Genomic DNA, 15,253 nt, shown 5'->3' on the forward strand with positions numbered 1-15,253 from the left:
AAGTAGGAGCAGCTTGGTGGTTTTTCTTCCTGCTGTACAGTATTGCAGAACCCTCCGTATTATCCCCCACGAATTACACTGGCTACTTAGGCACGAGTTACTCTTCTGCTTTTTGTAGATAGTTCATTTTCTCAAAGCTGTGTAAGAATCATATTTCATACAGAATGAATGGAATTTAACAAGGTGAAAACCACAGGTAGAAACAAAGTTCAGACTGTGCAAGGACTGAGGCATTGTGTCTTGGCACCCAGGCGTTTAGTTGGCAGTGTGTTAAATGAATGACAACGTGAAGGGCCACCAGCAATGTGATCGCGATTTTCAGCAGATGGCAGGCGTACGATATTTAGAATGTGAGGGTCAGTCGCATTTCACTGCATGCAGACCATATCTGGAGTCTTGTTTCCATTTCTGGACGGCGTATTTTAAAGGGATGCAGGAAGCTCTTTCCCAGGTAGCTTGATCAGGAGAGTGAAAGGACTTGAAGCTGTGTCCTGTAAGGCACAGGGGAGTAACTGGGCAAGTTGAGTTGGGTGTTTTGCTAGCTTCTAGCAATATTTGGCTATAGTACCTGCTCAAATGAGTAATTTTAGCTTGATGTTGTTTGACTGCCAGTTCTATGCCACATCCTGAGCTATCAAACATTCGGGATACAAAGATGAGAAGATGTGGACCCAGGCTTTCATGGGCCCCAGGTCTAATAGAGAACACAGAAATGTACACAACTATTTCCAATACAAGGTGATTAGTGTAACAGTAGACGTAGCACAGAGGCAGTCCGGAGGGCGTAGGATTAGCTCTTTCTGTGGTGATGGGAGATGGAGGGCTAAAGCCTTCAGAGAGAAACTGAATTCTGAGCTGGGTTTTGAAAAAGAAGTTTAAGTGAATGAATTGAGAAGATTGAGAAAGGACAGTATAGCCTTATTCAAATATTTGAAAAGATGTTATGTACAAGAAGGGCTGAAATTATTCAGTACAATCCCAGGGGTCAGGGATCAGTTGGAGTATAGTACAGAGGGACAGAGTTAAGCTCAGTTTTTCAGGAGGAGTCTTTAATAGAGCTGTCCAAAGGCGCCTTCGGAATGGTCAGAGTTCCCATCTCTGGCTGTGTTAAAGCACTGACGAGTCAGCTGTTTGGCAGCAGTAGAGCCATATTACAGGGGGCGGGCTGTCACACAGTGGGTAGACTGAAGCATAGTGACGTGTTGAAGGGCGCGCGTTCTAGGACCAGACTTCTGGAACTGGTACTTCTACTTACTGGCCCTGTGACCTGAGCTAGGACTGTTATGAAGTTATCATTAAAGTGCTCAGAACAGCACCTGGTATGGTAAGTGCTAAATAAGTAGCTAATAAATGTTGGCTACTATTGTTGTTGTCATTGGATGGGTGGTTGGTTGAAACACTCTTTGAAGTTCATCTCATCTTGAAAGACTGAATTTCTAATTGTGTAATTGTGTGACGATATTCCTGTGAGTTAACAAGATGGAAGTGAGGAAACTGAAGCAAAAATAAAATTGCGATGGTTAACAATTCAGCAGCCAAGACATGAATCAACTCCAGTCTCTTGAACTAGAGTGGATTGCTGTAGTAACTCTCCTGATCTGTTATTCTTTTGGAACCCTGGAATTCTTCCACCTGCCCTTCTAGAGTATTTTCAGAGAAGCTGGAGTTGTGCGACTCTCTAGCTCATGCTTTTCTTTGTTTCACAGATAAAGTGGCCTTGTGAATAGGAATGCCCTCCCAAATATCAGAATTGCAGATCATGGATGAAGATGGATTAATTGAAGAAGTCTTGGATAAGTTTGTTAATTGTCACGAGCAGACATATGAAGAATTTCTGAGCACGTTTCCTCATCTTTCCAAAGGTAAAATGGAGTGGTGAACTTTCTATGGCAGTAGAGATAAAGAATTTTATTATAATTTTATGTCTTTGCTGCCTTTTTAGAAAGACTGGGTAGTGACCATTCATTTGTTTCATCTCTTTGATCAGATAAACCTTATCAGGGCATTCGTGACTGATACATGTAAATACCAACATTTTTATACCCCAAGGATTGTCTTATGGAATCAGAACTGTTGAATTTGAGAACTAAAAATGATCTGAGAAGTCATTTAGTATATTTCCTTCACTTTATTTTTGAAGAAATGCAAGCGCAAAGAGTGGAGGTTTTTAAAAACATATTTAAAACTTTTAAGCAATATAGCATACTATAGGTACACATTTGGATCTTGGCATCGCCACTTTCTGGCTATGTGCCCTTGGTTTATTGAGTAAAAGGGAAGCTAAAAGGTTGATGAAGGTTAATTGAGATAACCCATGTAAAACCCTTAGCATAGTGGCTGACACATCAGTACTTAATGAAAGCTGGGTATTGTTATTGTTGTTATTGTGATGATGATGATGCTATGGTTTCTGTGGAATGGACACAACCTGCTAGATGGAAGTGATACACTGAAGCCCATAGGCCAAACCTGTGTTGCGTATTTCATGATGTGTTTTGCTTGCTTCATGCAGTATTGTTACTGTTGTTTTTTAAGTTGAGCCAACATTTAAAAGTTGGGAAATTTTACATAAAAATCTTGATTTGTGTATTTTTCTGATTAGGTGAGAAGATCTGTTGTCTATTTTAATTTCCCTCATGGCAGTATCAGCTAGAGCTCAGGAGCCTGGTGAGCTTCCTAGCTCGTCACACTCTCTGCCACTCACATAATCTAAAAATGTGTGTACATCTTGCTGCTGCATTCACTTGAGTGTCTTGTGTCTGCACTCGAGTTTGTATTCTTTGCTCTAGGTTCTGCTTCAGACTGCCCTCGGCTTGCTCTCGGCCTTGGTCCTTGCTGCGTCGTTGAGCCACATTTGTGAGACCGTTGGTTCTCCAAGTACCTGCACGTTGGACTCATCTGAGGAGCTTTTAGAGCTTGTTGGTAGCAGGGCCCCTCCAGCGCCTAGCCGGGGCCCGGGATTCATATTCTGTAAAGATTCCCCTAGTGGCTCTAACGTGCACCCAAGACTGAGAACAGGGGGTTTCCTGATGTCCACAGTCATGCCACTCTCACGATCCCTGCCTTCATGATCTAAGAAATGATTCCTATGTCCTCAACAAGGGTGAAAGAAGAGTGGTTATGGAGACAAGGAAGCAGATTCTGACCCGTTTCTTTTATTGTGGAGGTGGTTAGAATATTGGTGTCTGTTTTGTTTACACTTACGCATCGTGGACTGTGGTTTTGTTTACACTTAAGGGAAATGGAGAATTTAGGAAATATCTAGTGAACTGTGGGGCTGTGAATGATCTATTTTGACATGATATGTGGATCAAATTAATCCTGATTACGGCCACATCATCTTTTGGTCTATGAATCTGGGGTTAGGAGGATGCTTGCTTTCCCTGAGCCTAATGATTTAGTCTCTTGTTTTCTGGACCCAAACATGGCAGTATGAATGGCCGGGGCGGGGTGTGGAAACCAGAGTAAAACTGGCAGAATTAATGCATTTTGGTATGCCTGTGGCATTTTGGTTATTCAGATTATTTGGGGAATTATTTGTAAGGCTAACTTTATTTTTGTACTCTGGAAAAGTAAAAACTTCTTACAAGGACTTTGATATTTTAAGGAGCTTATGATGTTTTTGTTTTTGGGATAAAGGGTCTATTCTATTTCAGATTTCTGTGTGATCATTACATGCTGAGAAAGAAACTGTTGCAGATGTGGTGACTGCATTTTGAGTTCAATTTGGGCCCCAAATTGAACTGAAATAAATGATGACGCAAGTCACATAAACTGCTCTCCAAGCACACTAGTTTTTGTTTTCCTTTCAAAATATCCATAGGTGCCAGTTCACATTATAAACTAATGACCTGAAAAAATTCCTCTTAAAGCACACAACGTTGAGTGCAAAAATGTGTCTTAAATCAGTAAGCATCCTTTTTTCCCCCAAAACATTCAAATACCTTCTGAAAAAGGAAACAGGAATTAGGGACAGGCTGAGTGATAGCCTGCAGAATTGATCAAAGTGAATGTGGTTAGTTCTGTTTTAAGGGAGACATGAAAGCCATTTCTTCCTAGCCCTTCCTTTGTCTTAGTTGTTGGTTGTTTTGCTGATGTGTGGTGGAATCGTTTCTCTGTTAAAGTGGTTATCACCATGCATACTTATGTACCTTTCTTCAGTAAGTTTCCTTTCTCAAGTCCATAACCATTTCCACTGATTGACTGTTCTATTTATTTTTATAATAGTTACATGCCAGAATGCTTATGGGATTCATTTTCTTTCAAAGAGTGTTAAAAGGGTCAGTAATCCTATTAAAAATATTTTCCTGGAAAAAATTAAACTGTAGCCTCATTGAAAGAAATTTACATTACTGCTTCAGACTCTTGGAAAACAGTTGGAAACTGTTAATATTGTGGCATAATTCTCACTACAGCACATTTATGCTGATCATGTTTACAGATTTTTTTTTTAAAGTAGCTCTGGTATTTTTAAGCCATGGTACATATTTAATAATAAATCAAAATGTTTAAGGAAATATGTTAATTATTAGGTTTAAACAAGCAGTTATAATTGAATTCTCAATAATGTCTTCTCTTCAAGAGACTAAGACCAAGTTTTAAGATTTGTATTAGAAAATCTAATGCAGATTTTGGTTTTATTCATTGTTGGTGAAGACATTATTATATTTCTGACATTATTGTAGATAAAGATATGAAGCTAAGTTTCAATCTGGTATTTCAGTTTCTTTGTAAATATGATTAATTTATAGTCCTTTCTAGAATATCGTCTAAAGGAAAAAATGCTTCTTCCTTGTCTGTCATATTTCTATCACTTTTTTTAGGTTCTAAAAATACAGATATGAATACTAATATTTGATTTTCTGTTCTTGCATTCATTCATTTATTCGTTCATTAATTCTGAGTGTCTTGTTATGGTCTAGGTGTTATTTTAGATGCTGAGGATTAAAAATAATTAAGATAAAGTTTGTGTTCTTGAGCACTCATCGTCCAGTGAGAGAGATAAATAAGCAGACAAGAAATTATACTAATGTGTGACGAGCACCGCAGTGGAGAGAAGCACAGAGTTCTATGAGAGTCATAGGAGGCCATCCAGCTTGTACGTGGGGGGAGGGCAATAAAGTCTACCCATTGGAGAGGATGCCCGACGGGAGTCTGGGGTAACCAGAGAACCAAAACTTGCTTTGGGTCCTGAACAGAGTGCAGGAAGTTTTGACAGATAAAAGCTGAATTTGAAAGATGTTAAAATGCCTTCATTGGTGATGGTCCTTTTGGGTCACAGTTCCATTTGTTTTAGTGTTTATTTATGATAGAATATATAGACTATATATATGAAAGGATATATTTATATATTCTTTAAGTAACAAGTTTTGAGATGGAGACGTGGCCTTGCTTTAGTAAGGTTTAGAGTTAGTTCTCAGCTGCTGAAAGAAAAAGGCGGGACCTTTGAATTCCTTCTGCACCGGGATGCCACGTGGTCTGATTTGGAAGAGTTTGCTCCCACCTTTCAGAGTGGTAGTTAGCTGCTCATGTTGCTGTCGCAAGAAATTGTATATTTAGGAAGCCAGTGGCTTGGAAACTAAGAAGTCAATCTTGTCAACTCCATTTTGTTAATATAGTAATCTTAGGGGTTACAGTAGTTCGATTCAATTCGTATATCTCCCTCTTTCTCATTCTCTCCCTCTCTTACACACACACCTGTTATTGTTCTAATTTTGTGCTTCAGGCTAAATGATGAATTTCCGTTAAGAGTGCCCATTTTACCAACTATTCAGCTTAAAATAGTTTGGAAATTGAAATGAATCTACTCTAATTTTATGATTAACTCTTAAATAAGTCTTTGTTTTGCATTGTCTCATTTCCTTCTTAAAATACCCAGGGTCCATTTCCCCAGTGATTCCACTGGTTTCTGTGTTACCACATAGTGACGGCTTTCTAGTCACTGCCACATTTATCTACTTTAAACTGTTTTCCTATGTCTAGGTCAAAGACTTTGTTTCTGATTTTGAGGTATAATTACGTTTCTAGTTTTCCTTATGCTATTCTCATTTCACTTGCAATACACTGTGCTTTGAGCATTCTGTAGTTCTTTTGACATATCTTTGAAAAAAAATTCCTGTCAACTCAATCTCCTTTTCTCCCTTCATGCTTGTTAATATTTGAATTAAATTCCCCCTTAGGTGAACATTGTGCGTCAGAATGTTCAGGACAGATGGCCGTGTCTGTGGCTTTATAACCTGGTGGTGGTCTAGTTTTTGATTGTTCTGAGCTCTTGGTTTCAAAGTAGGTTTCTATTCTAAAGTATGTTTCAATTTTTCTTAGATTTTAATAATCCTATATAATTGTAAGAGAATTTAATCTATATTTTTTATTTTGTTCTCATTTAGTTCTTTAAGGGCTATGCCACCATTACACATTTCTAGAATGCACAGTTAGCATATGGTTTGTGGTCAGCAGGGCTGCACTGTCCAGTACAGGGCCATGTGTGGTAGCTGAGCACTTGAAATGGCTAGTGCTACCCAGGAACTGAGTTTTAAATGGCATTTAATTTTAATTAATTTAAATAAAAATACTGATACTCAATTCAGTTATGGGACAACTTTAAATGTGTTTGAGACAACTTGGGTATGTGAATCAATTTTTTCAAATGTAAATTTTCTGAAATATAAACATAGATCAAATATTTCTGATGAAAACTTCATTTTGGAATTGAGATACACTCTAAGTGCATAATATGCATGAGATTTTGAAGACTTAGTGTAAAACTTGAATGTAAAGGGGGCTGGCCCCGTGGCCGAGTGGTTAAGTTTGTGCGCTCTGCTGCAGGTGGCCCAGTGTTTCGTTGGTTCGGATCCTGGGTGCGGACATGGCACTGCTCATCAAACCACACTGAGGCAGTGTACCACATGCCACAACTAGAAGGACCCACAACGAAGAATATACAACTGTGTGCTGGTGGGCTTTGGGGAGAAAAAGGAAAAAGTAAAAATCTAAAAAAAAAAAAAAAAAAATTGAATGTGAAATCTCTCAACAATATTTTTATCTAGACTACATTTGAAATGACAATACTTTAGAAAATTGGCTTAAATAAAATAGTTTATTAAAATTAACTTTGCTTTTTAAAAATCTTTTTAAAATGTGGTTGCTTGAAAATTTAAAATCACACATGTGGCTTATGTTATATTTCTATTGAGCAGCGCTGCTATAGCCCAGTAGTTCTCAAACTTGGCTGAATATTAGAAAGAATTTTCTAATAGTCAACTTTTTTTTTTTTTTTATGGTGAGAAAGATTGGCCCTGAGCTAATGTCTGTTTCCAATCCTGCTCTTTTTGGTTGAGGAAGACTAGCCCTGAGCTAACATCTTTGCCGGTCTTCCTCTGTTTTGTATGTGGGTTGCCACCACAGCATGGCTGACAAGTAGTGTAGGTCTGTGCCCAGGGATCTGAACCCGTGGACCAGGGCCACTGAAGCAGAGTGCGCCGAACTTAACCACTATGCCTTGGGGGCGGCCCCAGTATAATAGCCAACTTTTATAAAAATACAGATTTGCAGACGCCCTCCTGGCTGACTGAAGGAGAGGCTGTGTAGCGATGGGTGTGGGAGTTTTCTGTCACAAGGCTCTCTAGGTGACTGCTGTACTGTCAGTTCTGAGAGCCGCTGGTGTAGATACGTATTCGGATAGTACAGTCCTTTAAAAGCAGGGCTGTCTGTGCTTCTTTAAGATACCAGATAATTGATCGAAGTTTGTTTCTGTTTAAATTGTGGCGTTGGAAGAGACAGTCCGGTGCTCTTTGTTTTAGATTGAGTCACTGCTGTATTCACTAAGCATTTGTCTGGAGTAACTTATTTGTCACAATGATGCAAAGAAATAGCTCTTGCTGTTCCTTTTCACGGCTCAGAACTGACCGTCATGTCATTGTAGCGTAGCAGCTTGCCTGAGGTCCAGTCGAGGGTTCACGCTCCTGACGTCTGACCCTCCTTCCACCACCAGCCCACTCCCACAGAAGCCTCTGGGACCCTGAGATCGTGGGCGAACCAGGCTGGTGCTGGTGCTGATAAGCCGCTCACCCATGTGAAGTCCTGGATGTTATGCCTAGTGCTTCACCTGGGTCATCTCAGTTAATCCTTACGGTAACCTGGTGAATGTTCTTTACATTGTGAATTTCGTTATTTTCATTATTCCCAACTTAGATGAGGAAACCAAGGCTTAAGCTTAAGTAAGTTGCTATTGTGGGCTGAATAATTTTCCCTCAAAGTGTGCACCCTGGAGCCCTAACCACTAGTGTGACCGTCTTGGACACAGGGCCTTTAAAGAGGAGATTAAGGTTAGATGAGGTCATAAGGGTGGGGTCCTAACCCAATATGAATGGCATCCTTATAGAAAAGAGAGACACACCGGGGAGGTTGTGCACACAGAGAAAAGGCTTCGGGAAGACACAGTGAGAAGGCGTCCGTTTGCACACGAGGGAGGGAGGCCTCAGGAGAAACCAAACCTGCTGACACCTTGATCTCGGACAGACTTCCAGCCTCCAGAGCTGGGAGGAGGCGAATTTGTGTCGGTGAAGCCGGCAGCTGTGCTATTTTGCTGCGGCAGCCCTGGGCTTGTCCAGGGCCGTGGGACTGGTTGGTGCTGGAACTGGCTGATGGGCCTAGTCAGTGTGGCACCAAAGCCCGTCCTCTGAACACTTTGCTTTGCTGCCGCCCTGACAGCTGCCCTGACGGCGTTCGTCCCAAGGTCTGGAGTCGCAGGAGCAGAGGCGCTGCCCCCGGTGGCATCTCTGTCTCCTCTGGAGGGCAAGGTGCCGGGGGGCGGCTTTGCTCCCCGTTGTTACTCGAGAGCTAAAGCAGCCCTGATGCAGAGTAAGTAGGTGTTGAATAAGTGAAATAAAAAGAAAATAGAAGAGAATACGGAATGACAGGAAGACAGACGGGGCCTCAGACCGAACCCTAAAGAGCATCCACATTTAGTGGCTAGGACGGGAGGCAGAGCCCACAGAGGTGACGTCGTGGTGCCCCACGTTTGGATCTGATGCACCAGCTAACTGGGAGGCACAGTGCGTTTAAACACACACCGCGTAGACATGGCAAGTGATTTTGAAAGGCAGAGGCACAGAAGGAGAGAAACAGCTGGAGTCAGGGAGACTGGCTCGGAGGCGACGCAGAAATACGTGTGTGGCGGTGTGGACTAGGGCAGCGAGGGAGCAATTGGGAAGCGAAAGGATGCAGGGCGCACGCCAGCCCTGGTAACGGGTGACTGACAGGATTAAGGAGAAAAAGAGTCAGAGATGAGGCACAAGTATCCGGCCTGAGAGACACTGAGGCCTGCAGAGGCTGAGTGACTTGTTCGGTCCCACGGCCCTCACTGCAGTAGTCTTTCATTTTTCTTCCTTATTGAGCCCGTGTTCTGTCAGGAGCTTAAGATCCTGGGCTGGGATTTGGTTTACAGTCCTGGACTGATAAATTTTGACTTGTCGTTTCAGTCAAAGGAATATCACACTCACACTTGACAACTTCTAAAAAAATGCAATTAAAAATGAAACAGGTGACAGCACATAAAACCACACATTTCCAAAGCTGACATATCATTTTGGTCCCCAAAGCTATTTTGAATTTGAGCTTTAGAAATGTGCCTTTAAACTTCCATAGGGGTACAAAGAGTCTTTTCCCAGTCTGAAGAATGAATTCAAAATCTGCTGGAGAAAAATACCACAGAGAAAAATATAGAAAGCAGCTGGGCCTCTTACCAATTTCAGAGCAGGAAAGGAATTTCAGTAGAGCATGAAAACAGCTTTCTCGCATAAAAGAAAACACAACAAAAAATAGTCCTTGCTGTGTAGCCTTTTGCAGTGGTTTTCGGTCGTGTACTAGAGGCCAGCGGGCTTGACATTGTTTTGGTACCTTTGTAACCGGCAGATTGCCTGCCGGAGGAAGTTGGAAACGGACTGACCAGCTTTAGGCTTCCAGGTGGCACTTCAGCCACATTTTCTGCGCTGTTGTTATCAGTCCATTAATTCCCTACTGAATATTGAGTGGTGTTTTTAGTTCACAGGCCATTTGCAGTGTCTTTCTGTTTCCTTTTTTACGTTAGCCACATGAAGAAAAAAAGGCAGCTTGGGAAGCACGTTAGCAAATGTGAGTTTCACAGTAAAGAGCACAATGGAAAATAACACAGCAAATGGCAATAAACTTACTTTAACTTAAGACATAGGCCATTGGGGTGTTAACCTCAAGAGAAATTTGTGGAAGGCATCATATGAAGTCTTGCTTATAAAGGTGACTAGGCAATTTAAAAAACTCACCTAATTAATCTGACGTCCCAAGGGAGAGAATAAGGAAGCAGTGTTATTTTGAAGCTTTTTATTGATGTGTTGGGGTTTTCTTTATTGCTGAAAATAATAAAAGGAGAAGAAAAATAGTTCATGGTTTATATTGATCATAAATTCGGTAGCTATCTGTATGTGGCTTCTTTATCACAACATAATGTCAGATATCACATAGTACACTGGAGGAGGAGAAAAGCAGCGGACTGAAGTGACCTAAGTTGTCGCGGAGCCCTGTGGAAGAAGCGGCAGCAGCAGCATTAACCTCTCCTTTTTCTTTGGGGGAACAGCTGCAAACTATAATTAAGCAATTTTCATTTGTTTTTCGCTTTCTTTTGTCACCACTAAATCACTACGCTTAGGAAACAAACTGACCAATTATGAAACACACAAAACTGTTGGTTCATTTGCAGAAGGAAATTTCTCCCCTCAAATTATGATGGATTTTGAGCTGATTGAGCCATTTTGTTTGAGATCTATCAGCATAAATCTTCAGCTGTGGTTGTTGCAATTCATGTTCGTTCTACACATGAATGATTTGGTCCATAGATAATCATTTGTTTTCTGTGTTTGCTGTAGTTTAGGTGTAATTAGATAAGGAAAGAAAATGTATTTAAGTATTTACAACATTTTGAATTATAATCATTAAATTTAGTTTTGGCCGTGTTTTTAATGCATAGCATTTTGTTATAATAAATATTTTTTCTAGTATGTTTTCTCAGTGAGGTAAGATATTATAAGAAGCTTTTAAATTTGGTTTGGTTTGTGTACAAATAAAAGAATAATTTTCTGAGGTTCTCTGTTTATATCTTTGGAACATATACATGGTATATTTCGTGTGCACACATAAATTAGGTGAACTCTCTGAGGCAGATGGAATCTGGACCTTTTCTGAAACACGAGTGGAGAACTGCTGGCAGTCGCATGAGCGTTTCAGGTGGTCGCTGTCAGCCTTTGGGTGGTCGATTTAAGCAGTGTTAAGCGGGTGCACGTTTGTTTTGTAAGTATTTCTCTTTAACTGGAGACGTTACTTTTACTCATTGTTGTTGAATGTATTGTTGTACCTGAAGGAAAAGGGTAAATTACTTGACCGAAACTGACATGGTCATTAGACTGCATCCTTTGATTCAATTGAGTGGGCATGTATTCAAATCTGGATGGTTTTAGCAAAATGCTCTTTCAGCTATAAAACAATAATATTTTCTTTGAAATGGTCAGCTAAACCCAAAGGGATACAAACAGGAAACTTTATCTTAACCAAACTCTTAATTCTTCCTTATGTGAAAATCAAACCGCAATCTGTCTAGCATGAGATTTTTTGTGTCTTTTTTTTTCTACTTGGATTCATTCCAGATGAGATGGACTCAGGAGACGCCAGTTAGCACCCCTCCTTGCAGCCCAGTGCTCTGTTAGCATGGGGAGGGGTCTTGACACCATTTTCGTGTGTTTTCCGGACTTAGCCTACCTTTGCGTTAGGTTTTATAGTGTAGGAATATTGCTGATTAGGAAAAAGGGACTGTGAATCAAGTACCGTGTTTTCTTCTTCCCTTTCTCCATAGATTATCCTTTGTATGACTTGTAGCCGTCATCTAATTTGTGGGTATTGGGTTTAGTCCCTAATTAAAGAGTCAATCCAGTTCTTGCTAATGTTGAGGTCATTTTGATGTTGACCGTGTTCCTGCTATATTTTAGGCATTGAGCTAGAATCTGGGAATACAAGATGGGTCCCCGCTCTGATATTTGGTTCTTATTTATTTCTGTGTTCTGTGTGTTCTGAATGCTCTGGCTGTGGGAAGGCACAGTAGCCATCTATATGCTTATAGACCGTATAGTTAGAAGTTGATTCGTAAGGCAATACTAACTGCTCTTTACATAGTGCTGATAAAACACTACCCAGAGTATCGCCTTTGGTGTGGGGTTTTCAGTTTTAGATTGAATAAACATGCTGTATGAGTTAAGAAAAGAGCAATAAGAATGGTTAGAATAGTGGATTTTCAGACTGTTTTTTGTTCTTCTTCTACTTCAAGCTTTTTTTTGATGTCTTGAAGTGTCCTGAAAAAATGAGGGAATGTGAAAGGTCTGCTCTTGCCTTGCCCTAATGCTGTATGCCAGTGTGAGAGTCTTAGATTATGCCAGATTTGTGCATAAGAGTTTATTCTACCTCCTAAAGTTTGAAAACTCCTAAGAAGCATTTATTTGTAAAGGGGACTCCAGCCTCTGTGAGTACACGAGGTTGTCTTGCGTCGATGCGTCTCTGTGCAGGCAGGCTCCATGGTGTGAGGTGAAGGGGTGCATCTTCGTGCAGCAGGCCCGTGGTGTGAGGGCGAAGGACATTGTTTAGTTGGCTGGGATTTAGTGTCACGGAGAGTTTAGTGCACTGCCCTTATATTTCTCATTCTGTCGTGAGCGGGGCCAGTGGAAGGGAAAGGGTACTGTTCTAGCGTAGGATTCAGAAAACCTGGTCCAGGCATTTATGAATTCTTTGAGATTCCAGGCCTTCGCTCACTCCCTCTGACCCTGTAAATCAGGGATAGTTCTGCCTGCTCGGCTTGGCTCATAGGGTTGTGGTGAGCATCAGATGAAATATACAAGAAGGTACTTGGTAAGTTTTAAAGATTTACTAAAGTGTAAAGTTTTATGATTACAGGGATTATTTATGATTTAAAAGAAGTATATCAAAGTTAAATATTAAAGAAATCTTAACTCAACAATATAAAAAATGTAAAATACTGTCTACAGCGTAAGTTGTCCACACTCTGTTCCTTGAAGTAGTTAAAACCAACCATAGTATATTACTGTAGAGTGTCTCTCTGCAGCGTCTATTGTATAGTGTAAGACTATGCAACTCAGGGAATAATCCTACACTGGCCTCTGGTGGATGGACTAAATAGTATGTCTACACGTCACCTTCAGGCAAAGATGTTTATATGCTTTGACAGAGGTAAGGTCTCAGATACTTCTTTTTAATTCTCAATTTTTAGATTCTACTCCATAGGATCTTTCCTTGGGACTCTTAACTCGAGCGTATGTAAAGATCACCTGGGAGATGCTTGTTAACGTGCAGATTCTTGGGGATCAGTTCCCAAATTCTGATTCAGTAATTCTACTGACTTTAGACCAGCATTGAGAAACATGCCCTGAGTGAGATCAAGGCGGGGTACAGGGAAGTGTCTGAATTCCTCAAAATTCTGTGCTTTTGCATATGTTGCATTTTTTCTGGGCATAAGGTCCATAGCTTTTGTGAAATTGTCTACACCCCCGACCCAAAGGGTAAGAACAGTTATTTTACTTTATAACTTTTTGTTTAATGTCACTGTTTTATATTAATTAAAAGGCACTTTGACAGTAAAAAAATGTGATGGCTTACAGGAATAATTTTACGGTGGTCCTGCTGGTCTGTGATGTGGAGGCTAGGATATGATGCTGTCAGAACTTAGGGTGGGCTTTGGTTCAGCATACCTTCTGTTGCAAGTCTGAAGGATTATGGTGCATGTGTCCTTAGGCCCAAGTTACTCCATCACAGGGAAGTCTGGCTCCTTCTGCTGTGGCAGAAGAACTGCGTCCTTTGTGAATCTTCGCCATTAGCAAGTGCACATGCAAGAGACTCGGGACAGCACGTCGGCTCCGGAGGCAGCTTGTCGCATGTCCTAGGAAATGCCCCTCCAATCATTTTGTTGCCTTTGGTGTCTATTCTGCTGTATATTTCGTAAATGAACGTACTTTTAAAGACTTCGTGTAGAATTTTATGATTAGGGTAACTATGATTTAAAAGAGGGACATCAAAGTTAAATATTAAGGGAATCTTGAGTCTACAATATAAAAAATGTAAATGTAAAATATTCTATATGTATTTTTCTTCTTGCGTATTTCCAGGAGGGACTTTTTAAAAAGGAGGGAGATGCGTAGAGGCATTCTCCCTAGACTGAGGGCTAGGGGAGTCTTGGTTGGAGAAAATGCTTTTCACCTCTACAAATAAAAGCTTATTTTCTTGTTGATGGTAGAAAAGTTAGAAAATGCAGAGGGGCACCAACACACAGAGCAAAACAAAAAACATACTTTTTCTATAGCAATAGAATTTTTAGCTACTCTGTGGTCACTCAGAATAAAAATTACATTTCCTGGTCTCCTTGCATCTGGATATAGCCATTTGACTAGTTCTGTGCCAATAAGAAGTGAGGGGAACTGATGTGTGTAACTTCTGGTCATGTCCTTAAGAAGTGTGCCCGGACTCTGTATCCTTGCTCCCCTGGCTGGAAATAGGCAATTATTGGAGCAACTCCTAGACCCAAAGATGGAAGCCACTTGCTGAGGCTGGCGGGACACTCCACCACCTGGGATCTCTGGGTCTTCTCATGAGGTGGAGCCTGCCCACCAGCCCTACACTGGTAACTGAGACAGAAGTACAATTCTTGTTTCAGCTGCTCTGTTTTGGTGCCTCCCTGATAACAGTATCTTAAACCATGCCTTCACTAATAACAGAGGGGAACAGACGTACATACTTTCTTCTTTTCTTTCTTCATCCTCTTGCTTGGAGCACGAGTGTGGTGGTGCACCATCCTGGACCACGGGGAGAAGGGTGGTGGAGCAGAAAGATAGAAGGAGCCTGGGTTCTAGGATGACTTTGTGGAGCAGAACAACCATATTAGCTCTGGGTTATCTACATGTCTACTGTTGCATGAGATAGAAAACAATTTCCATCTTGTTTAAGCTGTTGTTACTTTAGGTGTCTCTTTTGTGTAGGCACACCTATATCCAATTAACTAATTAATAAAACCATCATCCTGTGTCTTAGAGATAAACCACGCTTGTATATATCCTTCCTCAAGTTTGCTGTTTATTGATATGTATATATGGATACAATTATTAGTTAGAACATGAGACTTGGAAACCATCAGGATTTGAATCTAAGCTCTGCTACTTCCTAACTAGGTAGT

The 15,253-nt window shown here is 40.7% G+C and overlaps 1 protein-coding gene across 5 annotated transcripts in view; it reads left to right on the forward strand.

The window, feature by feature from the left end:
* Nucleotides 1-15,253, forward strand: part of IFTAP (intraflagellar transport associated protein) — a 62,072-nt gene that overhangs the window by 16,033 nt on the left and 30,786 nt on the right. For 4 of the 5 annotated variants that reach the window (XM_001487984.7, XM_005598040.4, XM_070229324.1 and 1 more), the window contains one exon: nucleotides 1,707-1,862. The exons of the other annotated variant lie outside the window; for it this stretch is intronic. In XM_001487984.7, the coding sequence (XP_001488034.3) occupies nucleotides 1,730-1,862 (133 nt within the window). In that variant the 5' untranslated portion in view covers nucleotides 1,707-1,729. The remainder of the gene's footprint in view (nucleotides 1-1,706; nucleotides 1,863-15,253) is intronic. 5 annotated transcript variants of the gene reach the window in all.

This window comes from Equus caballus, chromosome 12 (assembly GCF_041296265.1).
Source record: "Equus caballus isolate H_3958 breed thoroughbred chromosome 12, TB-T2T, whole genome shotgun sequence".
Taxonomy (NCBI): Eukaryota; Metazoa; Chordata; class Mammalia; order Perissodactyla; family Equidae; genus Equus; species Equus caballus.